At 40.0% G+C, this 24,898-nt stretch overlaps 1 protein-coding gene across 1 annotated transcript; it reads left to right on the top strand.

Annotated features, from left to right (window-relative positions):
- The first annotated feature begins 316 nt into the window (after window positions 1-316).
- On the top strand, window positions 317-24,590 carry LOC121346065 (vacuolar protein 8-like). Its single transcript, XM_041423531.1, has 14 exons — window positions 317-548; window positions 3,680-3,799; window positions 4,741-4,860; window positions 5,953-6,072; window positions 10,467-10,589; window positions 11,615-11,697; window positions 12,899-13,024; window positions 13,851-13,896; window positions 15,024-15,157; window positions 19,477-19,605; window positions 21,139-21,253; window positions 22,134-22,268; window positions 23,487-23,612; window positions 24,469-24,590. Exons 1-14 carry the CDS (start codon window positions 323-325, stop codon window positions 24,588-24,590), a joined length of 1,725 nt encoding a protein of 574 aa, XP_041279465.1. The 5' UTR covers window positions 317-322.
- Window positions 24,591-24,898: the final 308 nt, after the last annotated feature.

Genomic DNA, 24,898 nt, shown 5'->3' with positions numbered 1-24,898 from the left:
CCATTTGCTCTCTATGGAATGTATTTAGGACATTATCTTATATCTCTTCAAGTGAAAGGAAGGTGTGTCTCCAGTGCACTCATTTTAAAAAACAATTTATGAACTTTAGGAGATCTGCAGAAATCAGCCTTGTGAAATGTATTTTTTTGAGCACAGAAGTCTTTCTGCCTTACAGCATCTATGCATGGTGTGATGTTAATATCTGTAAGACAGAACAAACAGTGAGAAGACAAGCTAGTGCAAAAAGCAGACAAATTGAGAAGAAACTTTTGTTTCCATCTCCTTCCTTTTCTTCTTGCTTTGTGCTGCTGTTGGAACAAGAATGGGTCAGCTATGTGGACGATGCATGCAGCTCCTGCGGGACTTCATAGGCTTTGTTCAGAGGATGTCCTCTGACTTGGTGCAAGGCATCAAGGAATGCTTAACTCTGATAAGCAAATGTTCCTGCTTAAAACAGAACAGCTCTAAAAACAGACAGCTGTACAAACCCATCCTACAGCCTCATGAGAGAGTGACAGCACAGGAATTTCTGCAGCATATTGAAAAAGGTAAGAGGACTTTTCTTTTTCTAAAAGGTTGTGAAAGAGCAAGGGGATTCATTTTGTGGGCTGAAAGCAGATTGCTAGCTGCTCTGCTCTGGTATGGCATTGAGCAGCTCAGTGATGATGAGGAAAGGCCAGAGGTACACAGCATTTTCTTTGTGTACAGGACGCCAAGGGCTCAAGTCGTGCAACAGTTGGATCTAGGTAGAAGTGGTGAATCACTTTTTTGCTCTGCCACCACTGTTAATATATAACCCACGTTAATGTGTTTCATAAATGTGAGTCCTTCTAGAAATTAAAGTTACTTTTTAAAAGTCAGTCAAAAGGAACTGACAGAATTGGACATAGGCTTTGATAAGACTGGATGCTATGTGAGTGCTGAGCTGTGAGTGGGAAGATCACAGTGTGATGTGCACAGTTGTGCATCTCTGTGTTGGCTGAACACTGGGACTTACACTAGGAATGTTTGGGCAGTACATGGGGAAGACCAAAGTCACCCTGGGACAAGCATCATTGAGTTCTCAGGATTCCAAGCAACTGTGCTTTTGTGCAAACGTTTTAGACATCAGGCTTGATCACAGTCATGGGGTTCTGCTTGAATAAAAGTAGATTCATAACTCTTCATCTATCTCCTTTGCTTTACAGGTTATCTGCCTAATTCCTCTGTTTTTCTGTTTGTGATATCCTCTTTGTCCTGTCCTAGGATACAACATCAATAGCAAAACTTGGTTTTTTTTACTTCACATCTGCAGTCATCTTGAATGAGTGTATTTTGTTGGTTGTCCAATCTAAAAATAGTCCTTATCTCAAGATAAAGGGGTCATTGCTTGATTGGTTTTGCTTTGTCTCACAACTAATTTGGTATACTTTATGTTTAACAGCTTTGGGCTAAAGCTACTACACAAAATTGCATAGTCCCCTACTTTTGTTTGTGTGAAGGGTGTGGATCTACTATTCATTTACTTGTCTTTTTGGGAACATGTAACAATCTTGTAAGGGGAACCAGGAGAGACATTTTTCCTTGGCGTGACATGGTTAATTCTGTTTGAAATGATCTGTCATGGAAAAACCTTTGGAATAATTGCTGTGACTCTGGTTGTTGGGAACATGTGTGGATTAGCCTCAGTTGGTATTAGCTGGTGCCATTATCCAGGAAACGTGGTGGGTCCTGTGCTGCCGATAAGGTTCACTGATTGTTGCACCTTCAGTGCTGGTTTAAATCCTGACATTCATATCCAGAATAGGGGCAGATCTTTCAGCTTGTTATACAGTGGAGATATTCCAGGGCTGAACTTTCTCTCCAAAGTCTAGTGTGCTCCTGACTCCAAGACTCCCAAGACAGGAGACTGTCCCTGCACAGCTGATCGATGAGATGTAATGAAGGGGAGGCCAGGATGGCCCCTTGTAGCAGCCACTGGTGCCTCCTGAAAAGACTGTGTGTTTTATTGAGAGATCCTTTCCTCTCTGAGATCAGTCTTCAAAAGTCTGGTCTGTCTCGGATACATGGGAGCTGGGGTACAGCAGCAGGAAGCCTAGAGCTCCTCTGATAGCAGTACACAGATGACAATGAGGGTTTTCAGGGAGGTCCCACTGTCCATGACAGGACACATACAGCACCCAGGAAGCAGAACCAATTTGGTTCTCTGGATGGCCAGATCTTACTGCCTAGACAAATGGAGGCAGGGAAGCCTCACAAAGAGACCCAAGACACATCCCTCTTATTTTAACACTCATCTGTGTATTTTATTCCAAGAGGGAAGAAGCCTGTCCTCAAAACAAAATATAATAAAATATAATAAATATGAACAGAATATAATAAGCAAACAAAATATAATAAGCAAAAAGAAAGTGTTTGAACAATTTGGGTGCAAGGAGACACTTCATGGTTGATTATCACACTCATCTGTTAGCTAGGGCAGCAAATTTTGGTATTTTAAGCAGGTGAAGATTTTGCATGGTTTCAGCTTTATCACTGTCCCAGACAAAACCACATATAGAAGAATCAGATGGATTCAGGTTCAGACAGTGAAAGGAACAGAATTAAACCACATGAAGAGATTTTTTTTTTTTGTCCAAAACCTTGCACACAAAGGCAAGTCCTTCCGTTTGTGTATACTACTAATTATTTTTAAAAATTGTCTTTATATGAAGCAGTTCTGTGAAGCTCACTTACCTAATCCTGAGGGTAGGAGTTTGCTAGTCTTGACATGTCAGCAGCTTCTAATGCCTTGAGATATTGGCTGTGTTTTGCAGTGAGGCATGAAAGCTTATGCCCCTCACATCCCTCACATTTCTTTGTCCCATGGGAGGTAAAGTAGCCAGATATTTTTCACAGAGATGTTCCAGTCATTATTGCACAGCTTTAATATTAATAAATATATCTTATAATTATTATTGAAAATAAATCTTATAATTGTGTGCTCCACCAGTTGATCAATCATACATTACCTTTTTAACTCTGTTCATTCACTCAATGTCCCTTTCCTTTTCGTCCCTGCTGCTCCATTCCACATATTATATTATACAGTGACTTGCAGAAGTAATGCATGACTGCTATTGCTTGATAACTGTTGTTGAACATCTGGTTTATTCATAGGGGAGCTATCATACTCGAGATAGTCGTAGTCTCATGCTAGAAATGTAAGCCTGAGGCAAACCTCTTTGCAGTCCATGTTGCTATTCCTTTAAATCCTGCATTTCAATACCCAAAACAGGAAACACAGTGAACTTCAGATGTGGTAAATTAGAAATATATATAGAAAAAAATTAGAAATATATACTCTTACTTAACTACGAACACCATGTTCTGTATTTTAAAAAAGATTCAGAAAAAGGTAAAAATTTTTATGGAGAATAAGAACACCTGCATTTCTGTTAGATAGCATAAAAGTGTCTAAAGGTTATAATTTATCTTGTCTCCAATCACTATCTTTGTGAGCTTTACAAGAGGCATTGCCAAGGACAGGTTATTCCCAGTTCATCTATTGCTTCTGCTCATGGAAACATGAATAAAGATAGATGGGCTTTATGCAGTACAAAAAACCTTATGTATTTGGTTGGCTTTAAATGTCAATTTTTTTTGTAAACTAACCCTTTACAGATGTGATTAAGCCTGTGCTGTCATTTTACACCTTTAGATTTTGAAATGTCTCCACTGGGAAAGGACCCTCTGGAAGCCTTGAGGACCTTATCCTTTTCAGAAAACCCGGGTTTGCAGCAGTCAGCTGCCCTCTATTACTTGCATATGAGTCAGCACAGTAAGTTGTCTCAATAAGCATTAGAAAATTTTCATGTAAGTGTAAATAAAAATATTATTTCAAACTGTGAAACTCCTTTTGATTCATTAAGCAAGTTTTTTTTTTTGCTTTCATGCCATATTTTTTGCCAAGGAGGATGGAAAACTGTCATTGTCACATAGGCAGAATCAGTTCTGGGTTTTGCTATAAGGAGATATCCCTTATGATTATGAAAGACTGTACTTATGAAATTGTTATATTTATGTGAAGCTCAGCAGAACCCAAAGTATTTCAAGTTAGTGTATACTGAATCTCCTGAAAGCAACACAGTCAAAATATGGTGAAAGGAAATGGACATAGTGACCAGTTAATGTTATAAATTATATACAAAAGAGGACAAAACTCCAGAAGATAGATTGTAATGAAAAGTTATGAAGGACACATTCTTCTTTGTTCAAATAATCTGTGGGAGCACTTGGCTCTTGAGGTAGTTTGTTAATGGTTAGGAGTCAGCCTAGATATCCCAAATAAAATATCAGCAAGAGTTTGAATTCTACAAAAAGGTAAAAAATACTAGCAATAAGCAGGTTGAAATTTATTTATTTGTTTATTTTAATTTTACTTCAAAGAGAATATTCTGTCACTTGGATGATAGCTTTATCCCATGTATTATTTGCTGGATAAAAAGTGCACGTAGCCACAACGCAAGGGCCTGCTGTGAGGCAGAATGACTTGTTTGGTAGCAAGGCACACTGCTTCCCTTCCCATGATGTTTATGAAGTACTTGATTATTCAAAACCTCTTCAGGAAACTTGCCCTGTTTGCTAGTAGCAGTGGAATTTTAACGAAGGTGAATACCACTCAGCTTGTCTATGGGAGCACCTCAGGCTTAAGTCCATCAAGGGAAAGATGTGACTGTGATGAACAGTGGGGTTCATGAATATTTCCTCTCGCTCTTGCAGTGAACATCCCCCTGCCTGTGGAGCATCTGGAACCCTTCTATGCCTTACTACGTTCTGCTGACCTGGAGGTGCAGCAGATGTCTTCCTTGTCCCTTGTCAACTTCCTGCTGGAAGGAAATAGTGAGTAATTAATGACACATCTCTCTTCAGGTGAAGAAGTATCTGTTCAGCCAGACTCAGACAGAAGGAGGGCACTTCTACACAAATCTAGATTCCTTTTTTGTGTTCCTGATAGGACAAGTGTGAGTCTGATTCTGACTGCAAGGTACATAGCTTCTGGTGGCATCAAGATAGATCAGATCCTTCCAGCTAAATTGTATAATGTGACCAGAGTTCTTGGATCTGTGTGCAAAGGCTGATAAATTATTCTCAGGCCAGAGAACAGAGAATTCTGTTCTCATTCTTGGATCTACAGACATTTTTCCTTTCAAACAATGGATACAGCTAATAGAAATAAACTCTGTATGAGACAGTGCTCATTTTCTGCTTATTTATGAACTGGACCTTAGTCTTAAATTGCTTGCAGAGAAAAAAAAAATGTTTAAACACTCAACACAATTCACTTACTTCTGTAACTAAAGAGGAAAATAGACTTGAGATAGAATCTGGGAGATGCAGAAGAATAACTTCCCAATAAAGTTTATGTTAATAGACAGGGCATGAACATGCCACACCTCATCAACAAAGTCCTTGTTGCATCTACTACTGCATTCCTGGGCACCCAGGCCACTAGAGGTATTCCATCCTGCAGTCCCACAATAGCAGAAGACAGGGTCAGTTTTCAGCAAAGCTGGCTTTTTTCTTTGCTTTCTTTTTTTAAGGATTTTGCTGCAAATAATATCATGTCACCATTTACAAAGAAAAAATAATATTTAAAGGGTAGACCTCAGAAGAAAAAGAAAGGGTGGGGGATTGCTGGGTAAGCTGTGAACCTATTGGAAAGCTTCAGTTGCTCTTGCCAAAATTAACCTGATTTGGGACCTTCTGGCCTAACACCTCCAAACATCTGTTACACTCTTTCATGCATCTTAAGGAGAATTAAGCAAACCCAGCTAGGGACTGTGAGTGGCTTTCTGGCTGTTTTTATCTTAGGTCTATTTTGTATAATCATAATGTAGATATCCAAAGCAGTCAATGCATGATGTATTCTTTCCACAAAATCACTAACTGCTTACTTTTTTATTTGTCCATTTTTCTTGAATTTTTGAATAGTTGACAAAGAATTAGTTGTCCAAATGGGTTTACTTGAGCCAATTCTGGATCTGCTTGAATCAGAGGATCCCACTGTCCAGTGTAATTCCTGTGCCTGCATCATGACTTTGGCTGTTTCAGGTGAGTGTTCTCTTTGCCTTTGTCCTCTGCTGTGGATTCATTCAACTCTTCCATCATATTTTAAGGTGATACAACCTATTTGCCATGGGTTTAAGAGTCATAAGATGCAGCAGGTTTTGGTGTTCCCACATCATAAATTCAACCTCCTGACATTCCAGTTATTTTTCTCAGTGTTTCTGACCTTTGTGCTGTTATGATTACAAACCTTTTTCTGATTTTCATCCTAAATGTATTCATGACTGGCTTATCTTAATTAATGTCTACATTGGCTTTTGCCTCAGGAGTTCTGTCTCTCTGATGTCTATGCTGATGAGGTTCCTTCATTTTACTAGACTGAGAAAGCCAATGTCTTTTAAGACTCCTCTTGTAAGTGAGACTCTCCATTCGTCTTGAGTCCTTCCGGGTGTAAATGATATGTTCCAGGAATGGAACATAGGATTTGCATGTGCCGTATCGTGATACCACAGGCCTCAGGTATTGTTACAGTGCCAATATATAGATAAATGCTGCAGGAATTCCGTTTTAGATTCATCTCTTCTGAAAGAGAAGTCACCACAAATGCGCAGCATTTCACCTGGGGTCTCACCTGTGCCTTTTATTGTGGCACATACGGAAATACGTTTTGTGGTACATCTCATGGTAACACTTGCAGGTTTGGTGATTGTGCCATGGTGATGTTGTCATCCTACAGCTGACTTAATCATTTAGGCTTGCTCCTCCTCTGTTGCTATTTCCAGCAGACACCAAGTAATCAAGGCTCTGTACCACCCATGTTTCCAAGTGCACATGCCTGCATTTTCTACAGGTTTCATTCTGTTTCCATTGCTTCAGCATTCTAACTTGTCTGTTATTTGTAAGATATTCTGGTCCTCCACTGCACTGACAATTCTGCATTCAGCTCTTTGTTTTAACTCTCTGGTTCAAAGCAAATACAGATTAGCTCTCATGGAATTCCATTTGTAGCCTCTTCCCAGGTGGTCATTTCCATTCAGCTGCTGCCAAAATTTGCTGCCAGTTTGCTTTCAGTCAGTTTTTTATCCATCATGTACTACTTGCATTTGTCACCATCTTCTGCTTAACTATGAATATTTCATATAATGATATTAATATTTTTCTGGTATCCAGACAGGTAAGTTCAGCCACATTTACCAAAAGAAAGGTTATCATGTTAGTCTGTCTTACTCTACCTTGGGCAAACTTGTAGTTCTCCAGTACAAATTGTGTACAAGTCTGTAGAAAAGCCATAGTTCCAACATTTGTTTCCCTTCCTGTAGCCAGCTTCCTTCTCCAGCATGGGAAGGTGCAGTCTGATGTCCCGGAAGGTTGAGGGAAGCATGATGAAAGTGTTAATTTCTCATTTAAGTATTTATGTTGCAAAGGAGGAGTGGATAAGCAGGATCCAACCACATGAAAGTGCTGATTTGCATTTTATCCCACCTTTTTATTTTATTTTCAGGTTTTTAAACACTTTTCCCTTAGGAGCTTATTTTTAAGCATTGTATATTATCGTCAGGTTAAGAATTTTACATACTACATTACTTTGTGTGGAATGCAAATTGCCTCATTTAAATGTCTTAATTAGACAAAGCATCACTAAACTTTTAGGTACTTGGGTCTAGAAGAAGTTTCTTTGTGTAGGGTCAGTGAAGTTAAGGCCCTAAAGATTACAGAAAGATCGGTGTTTCCCTTCACCTGTCTTAAACAGTCCACAGAGAAAGTGACTTGTTTGGGCACTTAAGGATGTTACTTAGTCCTGAAGACACTCTTACCCTTCTAAATGTCTAACCTGGAATACAGGGAACCCTCAGCTACTGCAGATCCAGGCTACCTTCATTCCCTGTGGACTTCTGCCTTTGCACACTCCCTTAAGCGCCAATGTCCTTCTGAGCACAAGTACTCCAAATTAAGCACTCAAGGAGCTTTCAAAGCTGAACACAGAGGTAGGCTGGGTTGCTGCCTAGTATTTGATCAGTGTTGAGGACCACTGTCCCAGTTTAACTAGAATTTAAATGGGCTGGATCCATTTATTTGTTTTTCAGACTGTATTTAGATACCACACCAATGAGACTAAAGCAAGAGGCAATTCTCCAGGGTTTATTTTAATTTTAACTTGCAGACTCTGATATTTTTAAGTCTGCTTGAGAAAAGTATCCTGTTCAGTCATATCCTTCAAGAAGACCATTTATGCAAAAAAGATAAATATGGCAGTACAACCAAATTAGGAAGATCCTTAGATGGCTTTAAGGTGACTAAAATTCTGCATCTAAGAATGGTTTTAATTCTGTTGCAACAAGCATGCAAGACTATGTACAGAGTGAAATTGTTTAGCAGTGTTACTGCAGGTCATGTTACTGCAGGTCATGTGTAAACTGGGTTGTCTCCCTGCTGCAATAGGGAGCTGAAAATAAGAACAAACTAACCCATTCAAATGAAAAATATTTGAAGGTTAGTTTGTTCCAACACCAGCATTTGTTCACACAGCAAAAGGATACATGCATAGTTGCAATTATCTGCAGGTTTTTAATCACTGAGTGAAAGTAATCAGTTCTGAGATAAGAACTCAGAGTACTTCAGAACTAAATGTTCACATGTTCGGGGTTTAGGGGGGCCTGAACATCTGCTTTAAGCTAAAACAAGGCAGATGCACTGAGTGTAAAGCACATTCAAAGTTGTTCTGATGGGAATTTTTAGGCACACAAATATCAGAAAGAAAGAATTTATGAATTGGTGAGTTATTCAAACACAGCTTGAGTAGATGTTGATTTCCCCACTTTAGAGTAGCATCTAGAAAGAACACAGCTTCCTTCTGAAAGCATTCCAAGGGGCATCAGTGGTTGCAGTGGCATCAGTGGATCATTTCTTAAGATAAACAGGTAGTTCAGGACAGAAACATGATCTAGCCTGCCACCTCTCTTACAGAGATGGCAATAGTTGCACATCTTGGTGAGATAGATTTCCCCATCCAGTCTGTCGTCATAAACTGGCAAAACCAGCGTTCAGGCACAACATCTGATAGAAGAAAGAATTTGCCCAAGTTTTGTCCAAATGTTCATAATCCCCTTTCTCAAATGTAAGATTCTTTTCCACATTCACAAACATTCATGGAGTATATTGTGTACAAGAATAAGGAAATATGTAAATTGTTTCTTTATCTTTTTACTTCTCTTTTTATTCACCTGAGTAGTTTGCATCACACCAGTTGGAGCCATACAAAAGACTTTCTCCTTCTACGAGGGAAACAAAAGAATGGTATGTAGGCAGATTAGATTAGAGAAGGGCTTGTCTGTGAAAGGGACCAGAATATTTCACCAGAATAATAACTTCCCACATGGAAAAGCTATTTTAAAAAGATTACTCTTCCCAGAACAATTCTTTTTCTCTTTTTTTTTTTTTTCCAGAATAAAAGTTATTTGCTTGAGTATATACTCATAGGAAGGCAGAAAATTACTTATCCTGGAATATTAAACTGACACTTTCTGAACTATACTTGAATAAATATCCTGGCTAATCTGTCCACGTCAGTTCCCCACTATATAGGCTTTAAGTATAAAACTAGCAGCTTTGTTCTCATAACTCCCCAAGTTAGTTAGCACCCGAAGACTTTATCTCATCCAAATACCATTTTTTTTTTTTTTGCTCTGTCTGCTTCATGTTTCTCTCAGCAAACTTCCAGACTGGCCATTGTTTAAACTGTGTATAAATACTGTTAATTTTACGTAATTAAGTAATATAATTTTTCTTTTTTTACCAGTTTTTCATCCAAGAGTCCTAAGGGGTTCTGCAGACCTTTTTTTAGTTCTCCTTGTACTCCAGGATGTTGAATACAACTGTACAACTTAGTACATTGCTATGCAAGGAATCACCACCACTTCAAAAAAGCATCATCTTTTCAAATTGCAATGGTTAAATCAAATTCTGTCTTTAGAAACCTCTGCACTGTTTGTAGATGTCAACTGAGTAACACAGGGACATCCCAAGAAAGAAATTGGCCCTGAATATACCGTACTAAATTAATTAAACCTTACCTGCAGTTAATGATGTAGTTTTTTGGTTATCACACTGTGAATAGATTGATCAGACAGACCAAGGATATGAAGCGAGTATGACACTCTGTTAACATGTTTAAAGGGCCTTAAAATACTTTAATTATCCTAGTCACAAACCAAAAGCATTGAACCAGCTGTGATTTATGGCTAATCCAGAAGCCATGAGTTGGTTTCCTTCCTATGAAGCTCTCAGAATTTTTAGGAGTTTCCTTTGAGCATGCAGAGAAATCAGAGAAGGGAGCACCAAGGGATAGTCCTGCAGGTTGTCCTGCTTGTGGCTCACAGTAGGATGGCAGTAAATGTTTCTTTCTTTCTTTCGTTCTTTCTTTCTCTGATTCTTTTCTCCAGAGTCCAACCGAGAGGCTATTGGTACTGCTAGAGGAGTTACACCCCTACTGTCTCTTGCCAATTCCTATGATCCCAGAGTCCAACAAAATGCAGTTGGTGCTATTCTGAACCTCACACAATCAGGTACTTTCGGACTAATGGTTTACTTAAATTGCCAAAAGAAAACTCACTGATAGAAAAATAATCCTAAAGGTTAAGGCAAGACTAAAAGCCCTTCTGAGCAACAAGTTATTTCTTCTGCATATGGCATTCATGTTGGTACCACAGGTTGATGCTTTAAGTTTAGCTGATACAGGCCCTTTTTTCCCTAGTAGCAAAACAAAAAAGCTTGATTTTCAAATCCAAGGGGCTAGTGTTTGAATATTTAAACAATCAGTCAAAGAAATAGGAAAACAAATAGCTATTTGTTAAAGAAATTATTTGGCCTAAAAATTTAACAGGATATTTGGTGTATTTTAAAGCAATCTCTGGAGTTTACCCAATAAAGTCGAGCTTTGGGAGCTTTTTGCTTGTTCTGACTAACTCAATGCTGGAATATGCTAAGTGTAACTATCACGGGTCAGACATGAAAGGCTCCTGGAATATCTGCAAACAGCTTTATCAAAAGCTGTACTTGGTCCTGTGCAATTATATGTAGACTACCATAATTAACTCTGAAACAAACCAGCATTGAATTTCACCTACCAAGATGATACCATTCTTCCACAGAGCTAAATGATAAAGTCACGAGTAACATCTCTGAACACTGTGTTGTGGAAGGAAACAGTTGGCAAGAACTTATACAGTCAGCTATTACATTTCTGGTATTATTCAGAATATTTTAAATATTTTTTTTTAAACACAGAAATCATAGTGAAGATCATACCTGAGGCTTTTCAGCTTCTCCAGCAATTCAGATTCTCAGAGCAGATTTTAGCATAAAACCATCAAAAGCTTAATCAGACAGCCCGCTAGTCTTTTTGCTAAAATACCTGCATACTGCTGCATTACACAAGTTCTAAATTACATACTCTCCAGTCACACTGACTGGCATATATTTGGACAACATCAGCACTCTTTAGAACCCAAGGACCTCCCTTTTGAATGGTGCCTCCAGATGAGAGGGAGGGAAGGAGGAAGACACTTTCACTTTTTCTTTTTAATGGCAGAGAAAATCCAACAAGTCCTATGCAAGGAAGGAGTCCTACCAGTCCTTGCCTTGCTGCTGGAATCTCCTGACTCAGAAGTCCAGGTATGACTAAAATAGGTCAGATTTTAAAACAGTAACATGGTGACTGTAAGGAGAGCACAAACCTCAGTCTGCAGAAATGAAAAGGGGGAAGAGGAGGAGTGGTTTCTCTAGTGAATTGGAGAAACATGGGAGAGCATCTTCGTGAAACTCAGCTCAGTCACATAATATATGTTAAAAGACCCAATTTGTCTCACTGCACGAGAAAAAGTTTATGATGCAAAACTTCTTCTGCCAGCACACATTAATGCATGCACAGCTTCTTGTTATGTGGTTACCTTATTGTGTTTTTCAGATCATCAGACATGATGCAGATAGGTCTCTTCCTCTGGGTTTTGGTTTTTTGTTTTGTTTGGGGGATTTCTTTGCATCGTAACTTTGATCATCTACTCTAAGCAATGTTACTAAGTATTCTGAGAAGACAATTTGAAAAGATCTTTTTCTTGTTGTTGTAAATATCTGTAAAGCATCCTATTTTATGCCTATCACAGACACCTGTTTGTGAATCTGCACACTCAACAGAGAGCTCGTCTTAGTGCAAAAGTGTGCTGATAAATAAGCTATGAATCACAGTTGTAATCCTTACACTCTGCTAGTTTGTTTATTCAGTCCTTTGAGTAGCACAATTTTTTTTTTTCCCATCAGTTTAATTATCTTTACTCAGATTTTTTTAGATGTCTGAAGGAATGGACCCTCTGGAATTGCTTTCTGCAAACTGTTTCTGCATTTTTAGATTTCTCTAAGATTTACCTTAAAATTTCCATCTCTGTAGCTCAACCTGTTTCTTCTAATTATACCTCCCTAGCAATAGATACTTTTATATGTATAATCCTCCCTAGCATTAATGGTTAAATCCTTTGGAAATGATCTCTTGGCATGCTAGGGCAATAGCTACATCCAGCTTGAGTAAATCAAGTAAACATATAATACAATAGCTGCAGATGACTTAACTTAGATGCCAGCAGCAATGTCATTGCAGCGGCAGAGCACGTTCCCAAACAGCCAAGATCCTAATGAATGTACAACATGCCCCAGCAGGATTGCTGTAGCAGCTACAGCATGTTGTGTCAACCCTATAAACACCCTTAGGATGAAAAAGCATTTTATTTTCATTGGTTTGAAATAATTTCTCCCATTTATTTGTATTCTTTTTGGTGTGTCACCACTCTGACCTCTCTCTCTGTTTTTTCTTGGTTCTTTGCAGTATTACAGCTGTGCTGCCCTGAGCAACGTGGCAGCCAATGTTCAGCACCACAAAGCCTTGCTGAGACCCAGTGACAGATTCCTGCTGCGGACACTGATCTCTCTCCTATCTTCTTCTGTGGACAAGGTAAAGCTGTAGCTTTCTCTTTGTGAAAAGACTTAGCATCCAAGTAGAGCTATAGACTTGGGCTTCCAGTTTCAGCCTCACATCATCCTGTTCATCTACTGTACAGGTACCTATGCGGCATCTTTCCCATGAGAAAAGACACCTATAATAGAAAATACATGGGTTCTACAAGGTCATTGTATGAAGAAAGCAAAGGCAAATTATTAAAGTTGTTCTACAGCCCTGGACACTTCCTTTAGACAAGGATAGCCTGTATGCTATTAACTTGAATCATGTGAGAAGTGCCCTGTCCAGGCTCTGTCTTTCATCATTGTGTCTGTGACAGAAGTTGTCTGACACATCTGTTGTGCTACTTATTTTTTTTTTCTTTTTGGTATCCGGAACTTTTACTGCATGGCTTCAAGGATGACATCTTGAAATTTTGCTTTGTTGCAAGCCACATCAAAGAAACTTCAAGAAACCACAGTTCCTGGTGGAACTTGAAATTCTGTGTAGAAGGGAGGTGAAAAAAAGGCAAAGCAAATGGGACAATTTCTTTCCCTTCATTTTCTTATAACTTATCAGATGTTCTAAAATAATGCCAACATCTGAACCCCATTCTTCATCAACAATAGGATGACTGATACTAGGAGGTTAAAAAAAATTTCATCAAAACTTTGAAAAAAAAACATGTGCCAAAATTTACTCTTGAAGATAATGTACGAGCTTGCTAGTGTTGTCATGTTTATTTTGTGTGCAATAGGCAAGAACATGCATTACTAAAACCGCTCTTTTTCCTCCTCTCTCTCATTTTAAAATTTTTTGTTTTCCTCTTTGGCACAAGCAGGTTTCAAGCCAGGCATGTGTTTGCCTAAGAAATTTGACTACCAGTGGTAAGCAATGTCTTGGAGATAAAGAAACCACACTATTTCTATCTCTCTCTGCCTTTCAGAGTGAGCACAGTGGGCTGGGAACCTTTCCTATCAAAAACAAAGAGACATTTTCTACATTTTAACTGGATGTTAAGGGAAGAGGAAGGTGCAGTGCATATCCTAACTAAATCTGTTTTAGAGCTCCCAGGTAGCAAGGGGAGTATCTGGAGAAAGTGAGAAAGGCAGCAGAGGTGTGCTTATGCACAGAGCCTTAGTGAGTTGCTAAGCTTTCTTTCTTTCCATGTTTCCTAAGCATTAAACCCAATTAGGACAGAATGTCTCCTGAAATTGCTTATTGAGTGGGGACCTGTCTTCTCCAAGGCATAATTTGGTCTATCATTAAATGCAATTTTCTTCCATGCATTTGTTATCCTCCTGAAAAACCCTATTAAATGTCCAAGACTCATTTCTGTGACATATTCAGGAAATAGTGGCAGAGGACTGGCACACTCAGTGCTAAAGTCCCAGACTTCAGGGTAGAGTTATTCATCTAGAAAATGTAGAGGTGCTTAATTTTCCAGCAGTCGCAATTATAGAGGAGCTGAGAATGAAGGAAGTGCTGTGGCACTCCTTCATGTGTTTGAAACACCTGGTCTGCTTGACCTTTTTATCTGCCTCTCCATCTGCCGGCCTCTCCGGCACTGCCTTTTAGTGCTCTCACTGAGGTGGCAGGGGCAAGTGGGGTGTAACAACTCAGTGGGATGGCTGGGCTCTCTCCTGGCTAACTATAACCCTGTGAGACAGGTGGTGCTTGGGAGGTCTTTCTGTTTATGCAACTGCCACCTTCTTACCTGGCCTTATGCCAGTGATGGAGTCATAAAATTCTCCTCACTTTTTTTTGAGGTTCAGACACAGACTGAGGGTGCCCAAACCTACATTCTGCCATCAAGCTTGTAGTAATCCCTCAGCAAAAGGAGGCAGAACAAATGATGGTTTATTTTTATAACTGAACATCTGCATTGCCCCATCACATGGAGATGGGGAGGTCCCCTCTAATTTGATGCAACAGTGAGCTGTTTGAGTCAGAGCCTGAGTTACTCCCTGCAGTGCTCTGAACCCCCCTGACCTCCTTTCTTTTCCCACCCCAGTGGACATCCAGGCCGAGATGGTTGCTGAGAACGTCCTGCCCAAACTGTGCTCTCTCCTGGCCTCTGGCAGCGAGGACGTGCGTCGTGCCTCCATTGCCCTGCTCTGGATACTCTCCCAGCACCCACCCAACAAGGTATGGGAGGTCAGTTCCCAAAAACAGAGGGGAAAGACTGGTTCTGTCCACCACCTGGGGTAACGGTCTGTTATGGCAAAACAGCCTATGAAATGCGTTTTGAGAATGACCAAGAGACTCTGAGACACTTCCCAACCCTTCTCTCTCCTACCTGAAATAGCAAGGCTTCGTTTACTGCATCTGCACTGTCACTGACTACCTGAGGAGCCGTCTGTTGTGCTGAGTGGTATCCAAAGGAGAGACCAGTGAGAGAGACGAGGAGGAGATGGGTGTCAGAGCCGTTGGATTTGTGGATACTGCCTTGCACTCCCTGCAACTAGTCCCAGTCCTAGTCCCCTCAGTCCCCGGACCATAGGTCTGCAGATGGGTGTCATACACAGCACCATGAGAGACTGCCACCATGAGGGCAACCAAGGGAGTTATTTCTTGGCTACAGAGCTTCCTCACCCACTGAAAAGCGGAGAAACTGATTTAGAGCACACATTTAAAGTGTATAAGTGCATAACAAAGAGCAAATATATGTTACTCCCTGCATGGACAGTGTTATTCAAAAGTGCATTTGTAGAATATTCACATATTTCGAATTAGGACCAAAACAAAAAGGGGGACTAACAGAATTTGAAATCTTGTCTGTCTTTAGTTAATGCATCAGGACTTTCACTGGGACTGCGTATTCTCATGTCCTAAATGTTTCTTTTGCCCATATTCAGGGTAAACACCACCGTTAATAGTGCAACACTAGCAAATACATGAAGAAGTCTGCCTACAATTAAATCACAGCAAATTACTGACAGATTACTCTTGTTTTTAAATAAACTTTTCTTTACAGTAATTAAAGACATCCTTAAGAACATAGATGTGAAAGGTTTTTGGTAAGTGTTTTAAGGTAACAACAACATTTGAAGGTAGTCAGAGGTTGGGTACATAGAGCAAAAATATGTGAGAGCCTTTCCTGCCTCATTGCTTCAAACAGTAGTGACAGGGTCTGAACGCTTCAGGTGGCCTTAGGTGCTTCTTGTGCCTGAAATACACTGAGCCTGATCGGGAATTTACTCTGGGTTTAGAAAGCTTGGTGTGTTACAGTTCAGTTGTCTGTACACAAACCAAAATTGCACCTGCCCTACCTCTGGGACGTGATGGGAAAAATGGGTGAGCTCAATGCCTGGAAAGCAGCAACTAGAGCACAGAGCAATGCAAGGCAGAGTAGCTGCATGAGCACAGAACATCCTCATTGCTTGTCAAACTGCCTCATACAATCAAAACACAATTTGCTCTCAACAAGCTTACAATTGAAATGCATGAAGTTAGTTGAAGGCCATTTGCACAGTAAATATGTTGTTCAGCAGGAGACATTATGCTGGAACATGGTCCTCACTCAGTTTTGCTTTTCTGGTCTCCAAACATCGTTCACATTTTTGTTCTCCCAGGAAAGGGTGCCCACAAATCCTTTTCTCCCTGGTCCTGAAACTTGTCTTTACCAGTGTTTCTAATCCCTCGCCACAAAGAGACGTGGTCAGCATCAGTGGGAACAAAGCAAAGACACTCCAAACAGCCTTGGTACACCAGTGGTGAAACAGCCCATCCTTCATGAGGGAAAAAGGGTCAGTAGCAGGAGGCTGGAAAGCAAAGCATCTCACTTTATTCTCCAGTGAGAAGTATCTACATCTCTACATTTGTTTTAGTGAGCAAACACGGCTGTCCCTGACTACTGAAAGTTGCTGCTTTGTGCGAGCGAGCACTGGGCACTCTGAGAAGAAGCTGACCTCTTTGTATTCATATCCTGCCTCCCCATCTCTGTGCCTTTTCTGAGCTGTTTTTCAAGTCTTTTCAACGTTTCTTTCTCTAACTCAGGCTGAATTCTCCGGGACTGAAAAAGGGACTTCTCCATGGGAACAACTGTTGGAAAACAAACCATTGAACAAAGCTAACCTTTACAACCAAGTCAAGTGATGCTTGAATTATTTCCAATACTACCCAGGATACAATGGGGCAGAATCTGTCTGCCCTTTCGTTACCATGAAGCTAACCCCCAGGAATGCTTCACGGGAGCTCCTTGCCCTGCTTCAGCCCCCTTTTTGCAATCTCCTGGTCAGGCTGTTGACAGGGATTCCCAGCAAGGGCTGGAAAGCTTCCCTCTTGCAGAGGGAATAGTATTCAGTTTTCTCAAGGACAGCTCAACCCTGAAACACTAAAGAATCAGGCTTTGTGAGAAAACAGTCTTTTAAGTCAAATTCCTTTGAGCAAAAGACCTGGAAGTCAGGGTCTGTCTATTCCAGATGGTGCCACTGAATCTCCACTCCAGGTACAAAATAACTTTGCCGTACCATCTTGCTAATTGGTAAATGGGACAATATTTACCTTGACAGGAAATCCCTCTGTAAGGAGAATGAGTGCAGCATTGCAACTGTAAGCACCCTTGCTGCTGGAATGTTTTCTTCCTTGCCTTTTTTTTTTTTTTTTAATATTCTAATCTTGGTAGAAGTTAGATCAATATCCATCTGAATCACTCAATCTATTTTTACTCACAGTTTTCTCGTGATTCTCTTGCACTGTGCAAAATTGAGCCAGAAAACAAAATCTGGATCTCAGCCATATTCCAGCCAAAAAAAGAAGTTCAGCAAAATTCAAGTACTGTCACTTGCTAATGTAGGTCCTAAATAGACAAAATGTCGTGGCAGGGAAGTCATTATATATTAGAAAGTTTCTTTATAATCCAAAGAAAATTTCCTCCTCTCAGGCTGTAGCAAATCAAAAATGAGTATCATACTTGATGTGATTACATAGAAAAGGGGACCCATTTGGCCCCAAAAGCACAGAAGACAGTAATCAGTGGTAATTTAATTGGGTTATGTAAAACTATATTATTTCTTTTGTTAAAGAAAATGGAAAATAAGACTAAGGAAAAATTACTGTCATGTCTACATATAGGATTCTTAAAATGCCCTGTGTTTAGGCAAAAAACTGCTCTTTCCACTTACTTTCCTGCTTTATTTTAGGATTGCTGGTTGTGACAGTGCTTAAAATGAGCTAAGTGAAGATGTCAGCTGGTATTAAAAGAAAGTAAGATACACTTTTGCAATTTAACCTAAGCAAAAGAAAGATTAAACTAACTTTTAGAGACATCTGCCTTTCAACACTGCTTTAGTGATCCTGATATTTCACAGGTTTCAGAATTATGTGATTTTTTTGCAGCTGTGTATAGGACCAATGATTTGTTTTCTGTTGAACTCCCTTGCTAATGTGTCTTGGTTTCCAAGTAGTACAAATAATATAGTTAATTGTGAACAAACAGAAGAACTGCACAAAAAACTCCTAAATTCCTAAGGGAAGGAGACTGAATGAAAAAACACTCTCAAGAGGAAATCTTTTGCTTTTAACTGCAGACCTAAAATAAACTCTGTTGAAGTCAGGTTTCTCTTACACACAGCAGTGCCCCCAGTGCCACAGGTTGTTATTGAGATAACTACCTGTGCAGTAATCCAGACTCCAATCTGATACTACAGGACAAGAATAATGGCCACGAACTGAAAGAAAGTAAATTCAGATTTGAAATTAGGAAAAAAAATCCCTACTGTGAGGGTGGTGAGGCACTGGAACATGTTGCCCAGAGAATTTGGGGATGCCCCATCCCTGAAAGTGTTTAAGGCCAGGTTGGATGGGGGTCTGAGCAACCTGGCCTAGTGGAAGATGTTCCTGCCCATGGCAGAGGGTTTGGAACTGGATGATCTTTAAGGTCCCTTCCAAGCCAGGTCATTCTGTGATTCAAGTAATATTAATGGCAGTTGGAGGAAGACTACATTCAGAGAGAGATACCCAGCAAAGTACCTCTGAAATATCATCAGACAGCAGAGAAGTGTGTGTAAAGATGTTGTTCAGGACATGTTTACTGAAGAGGTGCCTGATCACAAACTGATCTAAACATACAACCCATTATTGTAGCCAGGTAAATTGCTCAGCTACTCAAGGACACACTGCTGCTGCTACTTCACCGTGTAGTTCTGCCTTTCACAGCAACCCTGACAACCTCTCCTTCCAGTCAGGATCACACATCCTTCCCTCTCCCTGGTGAGGCATTTGATGGAAACAGCAATAAACTACATGACCCTGAAGACTCCAGCCTTCCACAGTAAGTGCTCAACAGTCGGTGCAATCAGACCCTACTTGAGAGAAGCAGCACTGGACCCAGCCACACCCTTGGTTTAAACAAGCAAACTAATGCTCTTCTTGCAGAGCTAGGTTTGATTTCTCCAGAGCTCACTGCAAAGCTGCGTTGTGTTGTCCATACTGGATGTAACTGAGATACTGGTTGCTCTTCTCAGGACACTCTGGCATGTGCTGAGCTACTGCAGAGCCTGGGGACGTTACTGGCAGCACATAAAACAGACCCTGTGATTGTTGGACATACTGCTTGCATCATCAAAAACCTGTGCCTTTCCAAAAACAAAGAGGTAGGTACACAATGTTTGTCACTGAACTATACCCTGTGAGGTTGCCTTTGTGTTTATGCCAAATCAGCATTAAAGAAAAATAATTCTGTGGGTAATTAAACATATGGCAATTTGCTGTATATTTCACACAAAATTGCATGTATGAATAAAAGGACCATAAATGAAGGGTAGTTTCGTTGATATTTTCCCAATACAATACAAAAAAGCTAATTAAAATAAGAAATATCTCATTTTTGTTATGAGTGATGTGGTTACCTAATTTAACCGCATCATAAGTATAAGAAGTTCCTCTACCAAGGACATTTTATACTGATTAAAGAAATCATTCAGGAAAATCTGAGGTCTGTTATGAACTCAATCTTTATTTCCTGGCTCTTATGCTTCAGCTGCTGTTCCTTGTGAAACAGAACCCCAGCTATTGATGTATATTTTGCCTCTTTGGCAAGATACTAGCTATGCCAAAATGCTATAAAGATCTCTCTTGCTGACTTTGCTTCGAAATCCATATGTACAGATGCACTTCCTTTCTGCTTGCCTTTTAGAGTACCTTGGTCAAACAGTACCACCAGTAGCAACCAATATTGAGGAAAAAAACCCACCAAATTCACGATCCAATTACTAGTTCCAGAGCTTTAAAGCAGCCAGAAGGAAAATTATGGGTTTTTTCACTAATATAAGAATTATATAAATTTCTAATAGCTGTGACATTGAGTTTTGCAGAAACTAGGTTCCCTTAAACTCAAGGCCCACAGTAGGAATAAAAACAGACCATCCGTTCAAAGTTTGATGAATATGGTCTTTTTTTGAAATACTTAAATTCGGTGACTTTATCCTGTTATCAGCTGGGAGCTGCTTCACCTTCATAAAGCTTCATAATAGTGAGAATATCAAGCTCTCACTGCATAAGTGAATACACAGACATGAGTGGGAGTGCCATGTTTCCAGGGTCAATTCTAAGGAATGCTCCCTAAAACACGAGAGTCCTTGGCACAAGAGGAAAAAGGCATCCTCTTTTTATGCCAGTAGGACAGAAACAGAGTATGTGAGCTTGAAAAGCAGCGGGCTTAAATCCACCTTGAACCTCTAAGCAGCAAGTTAAAAAACTGCAGCATAAAATGAGTATCAGAAAAAGATACTCCCTTTTGTTAACAGATACCTGAGCTCACTTAGGGAGCCATGAGCAGCTTCCACTGTTAGGGCGTCCCAGAGAGCTGATGACTTCATGATTCAACTTCACTAGCAACCAGTCACCTCCAGCTGACTCATTCAGAACTCATTTCTTGGTCTCATTTTTTGCTTTTAGTCCAAGTCAGCACAGGCAAAGTCTCCTATCTGATTTCAAATCAGTCTATAAAATATATACCTCATTACAGGTGATCTCTGAACAATCCAAGGTGTTTTCACCTGGTTGTGGGAGGAGACATTTCCATTATTGTTGGTTGCACCTCAGTACTTCTGAGGTACTGAGGAGTGCTTCCAGACACCACTAAACCACAATGGAAGTGCTAAACATGGATCTCTCTCTTGTGGCAGAGAATCACTGAGAGCCGCTGTGTTGAAGGTCTCCTCCACACCATGCTTTTGACCGACACTCAGGAAGACTCCCTTCGTTACGTGACATCCTGCCTTGCTGAGCTAGCGAAGCAAGGTATGGCAGCATCCCTCCATGAATGGCTGAATCAGAGAAGTGCACGTCCTTAACTAATTGTAATAGGAGATGGAGCACAGCTGGACACATGGCCCAAGTCTTTCCTTTTAAATTCATTGTTTTGTTGTAAGTTTCAAGAAAAAAATCCAGTTGACTGGCAGGATACATGGGCTCCATTGTCTGCACTTTTATTCAACTGTTTAAAATCTTTAATTTTTTTTTTCTGAACTTTACTGCTGTACATGGCCTGTCTACTTCTATTTGTAACATTTCCCAGTTTCTCAGGCTGAAATAATTTTACCATTGCAGAAACTGATATAAAAGTCTAAAATATGAAGTAGGTCCATATCTTGAAATTTTTTGCACATGGATTTTCAGGATTTGGTATCAGAGATACCAAATTGGCACTCATGAAAGGTACAGCACTCTTTATAGCAAAAAGGACAAATGTAAATTTTCCCAACATGCCCCAGCACTGCATAGTGTCTGTCAAACAAGTAATCTCTTTTATCTGGTATAATGGCCATGCAGCTGGCTACACGTCACATTTAATTTTGCGCACGGAGCACAGTAGCTGCTGGACAGACTGAGTCCAATAGGCCAAGAGTGGATCTTGCACATAAAGTGATCCATTTTTGCAGAACAAAAAGCCAACAAAACATGAACCAAATCTATGGCCTTACCTTACTGAGAGCAAAACCTCAGAACATGACCCTTTTTAACAACCTAAACATACTTATTAACCAAATTCAGCACTTATTTTGCTTCTCCAGTTGCATAAAGGATTCACAATTTCAGCAGTTTCTGGCAGACCTCTCAGCTTCCCTTCTTTGACACTGGAGTTTCTATTTAGAGACTACTCTACCTTTCTGCCTTCCAGAAGAAGCCATGTTACACATGGTCCAGTGGATGGATGAACCTTTGACAAAGTGCTTGGTGAGACTGGCTGGCCAACGGGAACATCCTGAGCCATCCTTTCATGCTGCCTCCATCATCCTGCACATGATCGGTCACGGTAACTCACACAGGATTAACTGTGCTTTGAAAGAGACTTATGGCTGTCTGGAGTGAAATTAGCCTTTTCCCAAAGGACTGTCAGGCACTGAACAACCTTAAATATTCCTCTATCGTCCCCCCATTTGGTCTCTACAAATTTTTTAGAGTACAAGTGTCTATAGTCACCCTTGAAATAAAACAGTCCTTAAATGTACAAGAAACTCCAGGGATGAAAGTGGACCACAGATAAAGGTCTGATTTACATGGTTTTTGCCTTCTTCAAGAACTGTCATTCTGCAGGGCTGGTCCACAGCCAATTCTGAGGTCCTTGCAAACAACTTCAGTAGGAAGGTGGGAGACCATTAACATACTCCTCACCATGGGAGAGATGAGAATGTGTTTCAGACAAGGGTCACTTCAAACAAGGTTACATCTTTCTGTTTGACTTTCTTTCTCAGTAGGTAAAATGTGATGGCATCCCCCACAGACAGCAGAGGCTGTGTTCCAAAATTTTATATTAACTCTGCTCCCTGACCAGCAAGAGAAAAACTCTTATTGAACAAAATCCTGCTGATAAAATTCTAGACTAAATTAGCAGGAGCAGTGAAGTAAAGTGGTTTTAAGAATGTAGCCAAAATTTTTCAAGTTTCAATGAGAGAGAATAAATTTGAATAAAATGAGAGAGAATTATTTTTAGCTGTAGAAAACAGTTTTATGCTTAAATACTTGCCTCATGCAGCTGAGAGCCTTTAAGACTTGCAAGAAAACGGTGTTCAGATGATACATGCCACATTCTCTAGAAAGGTATGGGTAGATTTTAGACATTAGACAGAAGAAAAACTGAAATTTGTGGTGAGTCCCCAGTAAGGGAAAATGCAAATCTGTTTCATTTCTAGCATAGAGGATTTGCAACAGAGCAGACTCTCTCTCAGGTAGTGAACAGAATCCAACAGCATAATCATCTAATGGATAGCTTCACCTACCTGGCCAACCAGTCTGTAAATCAGCAGGCCCCTTGCACAGGGATCAGATTCCCAGCACAGCAGCCTACTCATCTTTTTATTTACCTGAAGTATTATCAGAAGCTGTAGTACAGGGAAGTCCCTTGCCAGTCTTTGCAGTAATGTTGATTTTAGCTGAAGGTGAATGAGTCATTATTGAAATGTTGTTACAAAAATCAGTTTTCAAAGTGTTTAAAGGCTTATATTGATCTCCAGTGGTTCTCCCATTTATGCAGAAAAAATGATGCTTTTGTGGAAGCATCACATTGGAGAGCTTCAAGCCTACCTCAAGAATTTTCTTACCCACCAAGAGGTCCGTTTTCAGCACCTGGGCATCTCCACACTCTGCAGACTACAAGCAGGTATGTCCTTCCTGCCAAGGCTGCCTGCATCATCAGCAGCATCAGGCACTGCTTAGTAACAGAGATCAAAGAATCATTTGGGTTGGAAAGACCTCTAAGACGAGTCCAACCACTGACAGTGCAGACTTCTCCAGGGACTAGTTCTGCTCACTTAAGAAAACAGAATAGTCTCAAGGGTAGCTGTTATCTCACATGTTTTTAAGCAGCTCTTTAAGAGTATCTCACAATAAAGGCAGGAGGATTTTGTTTGTTTGCTTTAAAACTAAAGGCATTCAGAACAGCAGGAAAACAGGACTTGGGGAAAATCTTATCCTATATGAGAATTTTTGGCACTAGATGCAACCAAAAAGTTTTTCAAACGTGATTTTAGTTTATTTTGATGAAGGAAGCAAGTAAGGAAATTGCACGATTAGCTGATAGCTGGGAAGTCTCACATCTTCATACTTCAAAGTCCATTACTTAGTATTATGCTGGGTTAAATTAGTCTTCTTGTCTTTGGATAAAAGTTGAGTATTTATGAGGGTTATAATGTGATAGTAACTGTATATAGCACATATCTTTACATATGTAGAGCCAGAGCCAAAACCCTACTATATCTAGATAGGCAGCTGCTGCATAAGGCTGAATTTGGCAACTGAGATTTATACATCTGGATCAGGAGAATTTAGCAGCAATCTTGAATGGTTGTAGGGATGAAAACTGAATTTCTATGTGCTTTGTGTAGTATTTTTCTGCCTTACCTCTAATAAGAACCACCAACCAACTGTATCTAACCTGAAAAATAAGTTTTCTATGCATCTGCATTAGAACATAGGGAAAAACAGCAGGTTGCCTAACACCTGTTATTCCTCTTCAGATCCAGACTTTTCATTAGCATTCAGAAAAAGCCAAATGGCCAAACTCCTTGAGCAAGTCCGTCAGCAAACAGAAGAAACTCAAGAGCTCCTTAGGGCAGCTATGTGCCATGAAGACAGTTAATATTTAAGCCAAATGGTTTATAATAACTTACCAGATCCAAGGGCCTGAACTTTCAGAGGAAACAACTCTTTTCCTTGGTTCCTGTAATTTTCCTGCTACTTGCAGTTTCGTCATACAAGAGAGATGTCCCGATAACAAGAACTGGAGCAGGTCAAAACACAATTCCTTGCACCCTTTCATTGGCTGCTTAAGTGTGCTCGAGGACATGGCTACTTGTTGAAAAACACCTGTTATGCTTGGTTAACCTTCCATGACTTGCTTTTGGTTTCCTCACCCTCTCTTCAGAAAAACCAGTACTGTATTAATGA

This window comes from Onychostruthus taczanowskii, unplaced genomic scaffold, assembly GCF_017590055.1.
Source record: "Onychostruthus taczanowskii isolate IOZ18803 unplaced genomic scaffold, ASM1759005v1 scaffold78, whole genome shotgun sequence".
Taxonomy (NCBI): Eukaryota; Metazoa; Chordata; class Aves; order Passeriformes; family Passeridae; genus Onychostruthus; species Onychostruthus taczanowskii.
The sequence above is the reverse complement of the archived record's forward strand: the minus strand, read 5'-3'. Positions and strand labels throughout refer to the sequence as shown.

Excerpts from the sequence above, each read along its gene's own strand:
- LOC121346065 (XM_041423531.1), top strand. The coding sequence starts at position 323 with ATGGGTCAGCTATGTGGACGATGCATGCAGCTCCTGCGGGACTTCATA. Across the intron at positions 4,861-5,952 it reads CTTCCTGCTGGAAGGAAATA|TTGACAAAGAATTAGTTGTC; the intron begins GTGAGTAATTAA and ends ATTTTTGAATAG. Across the intron at positions 22,269-23,486 it reads CCTGCACATGATCGGTCACG|AAAAAATGATGCTTTTGTGG; the intron begins GTAACTCACACA and ends CCATTTATGCAG.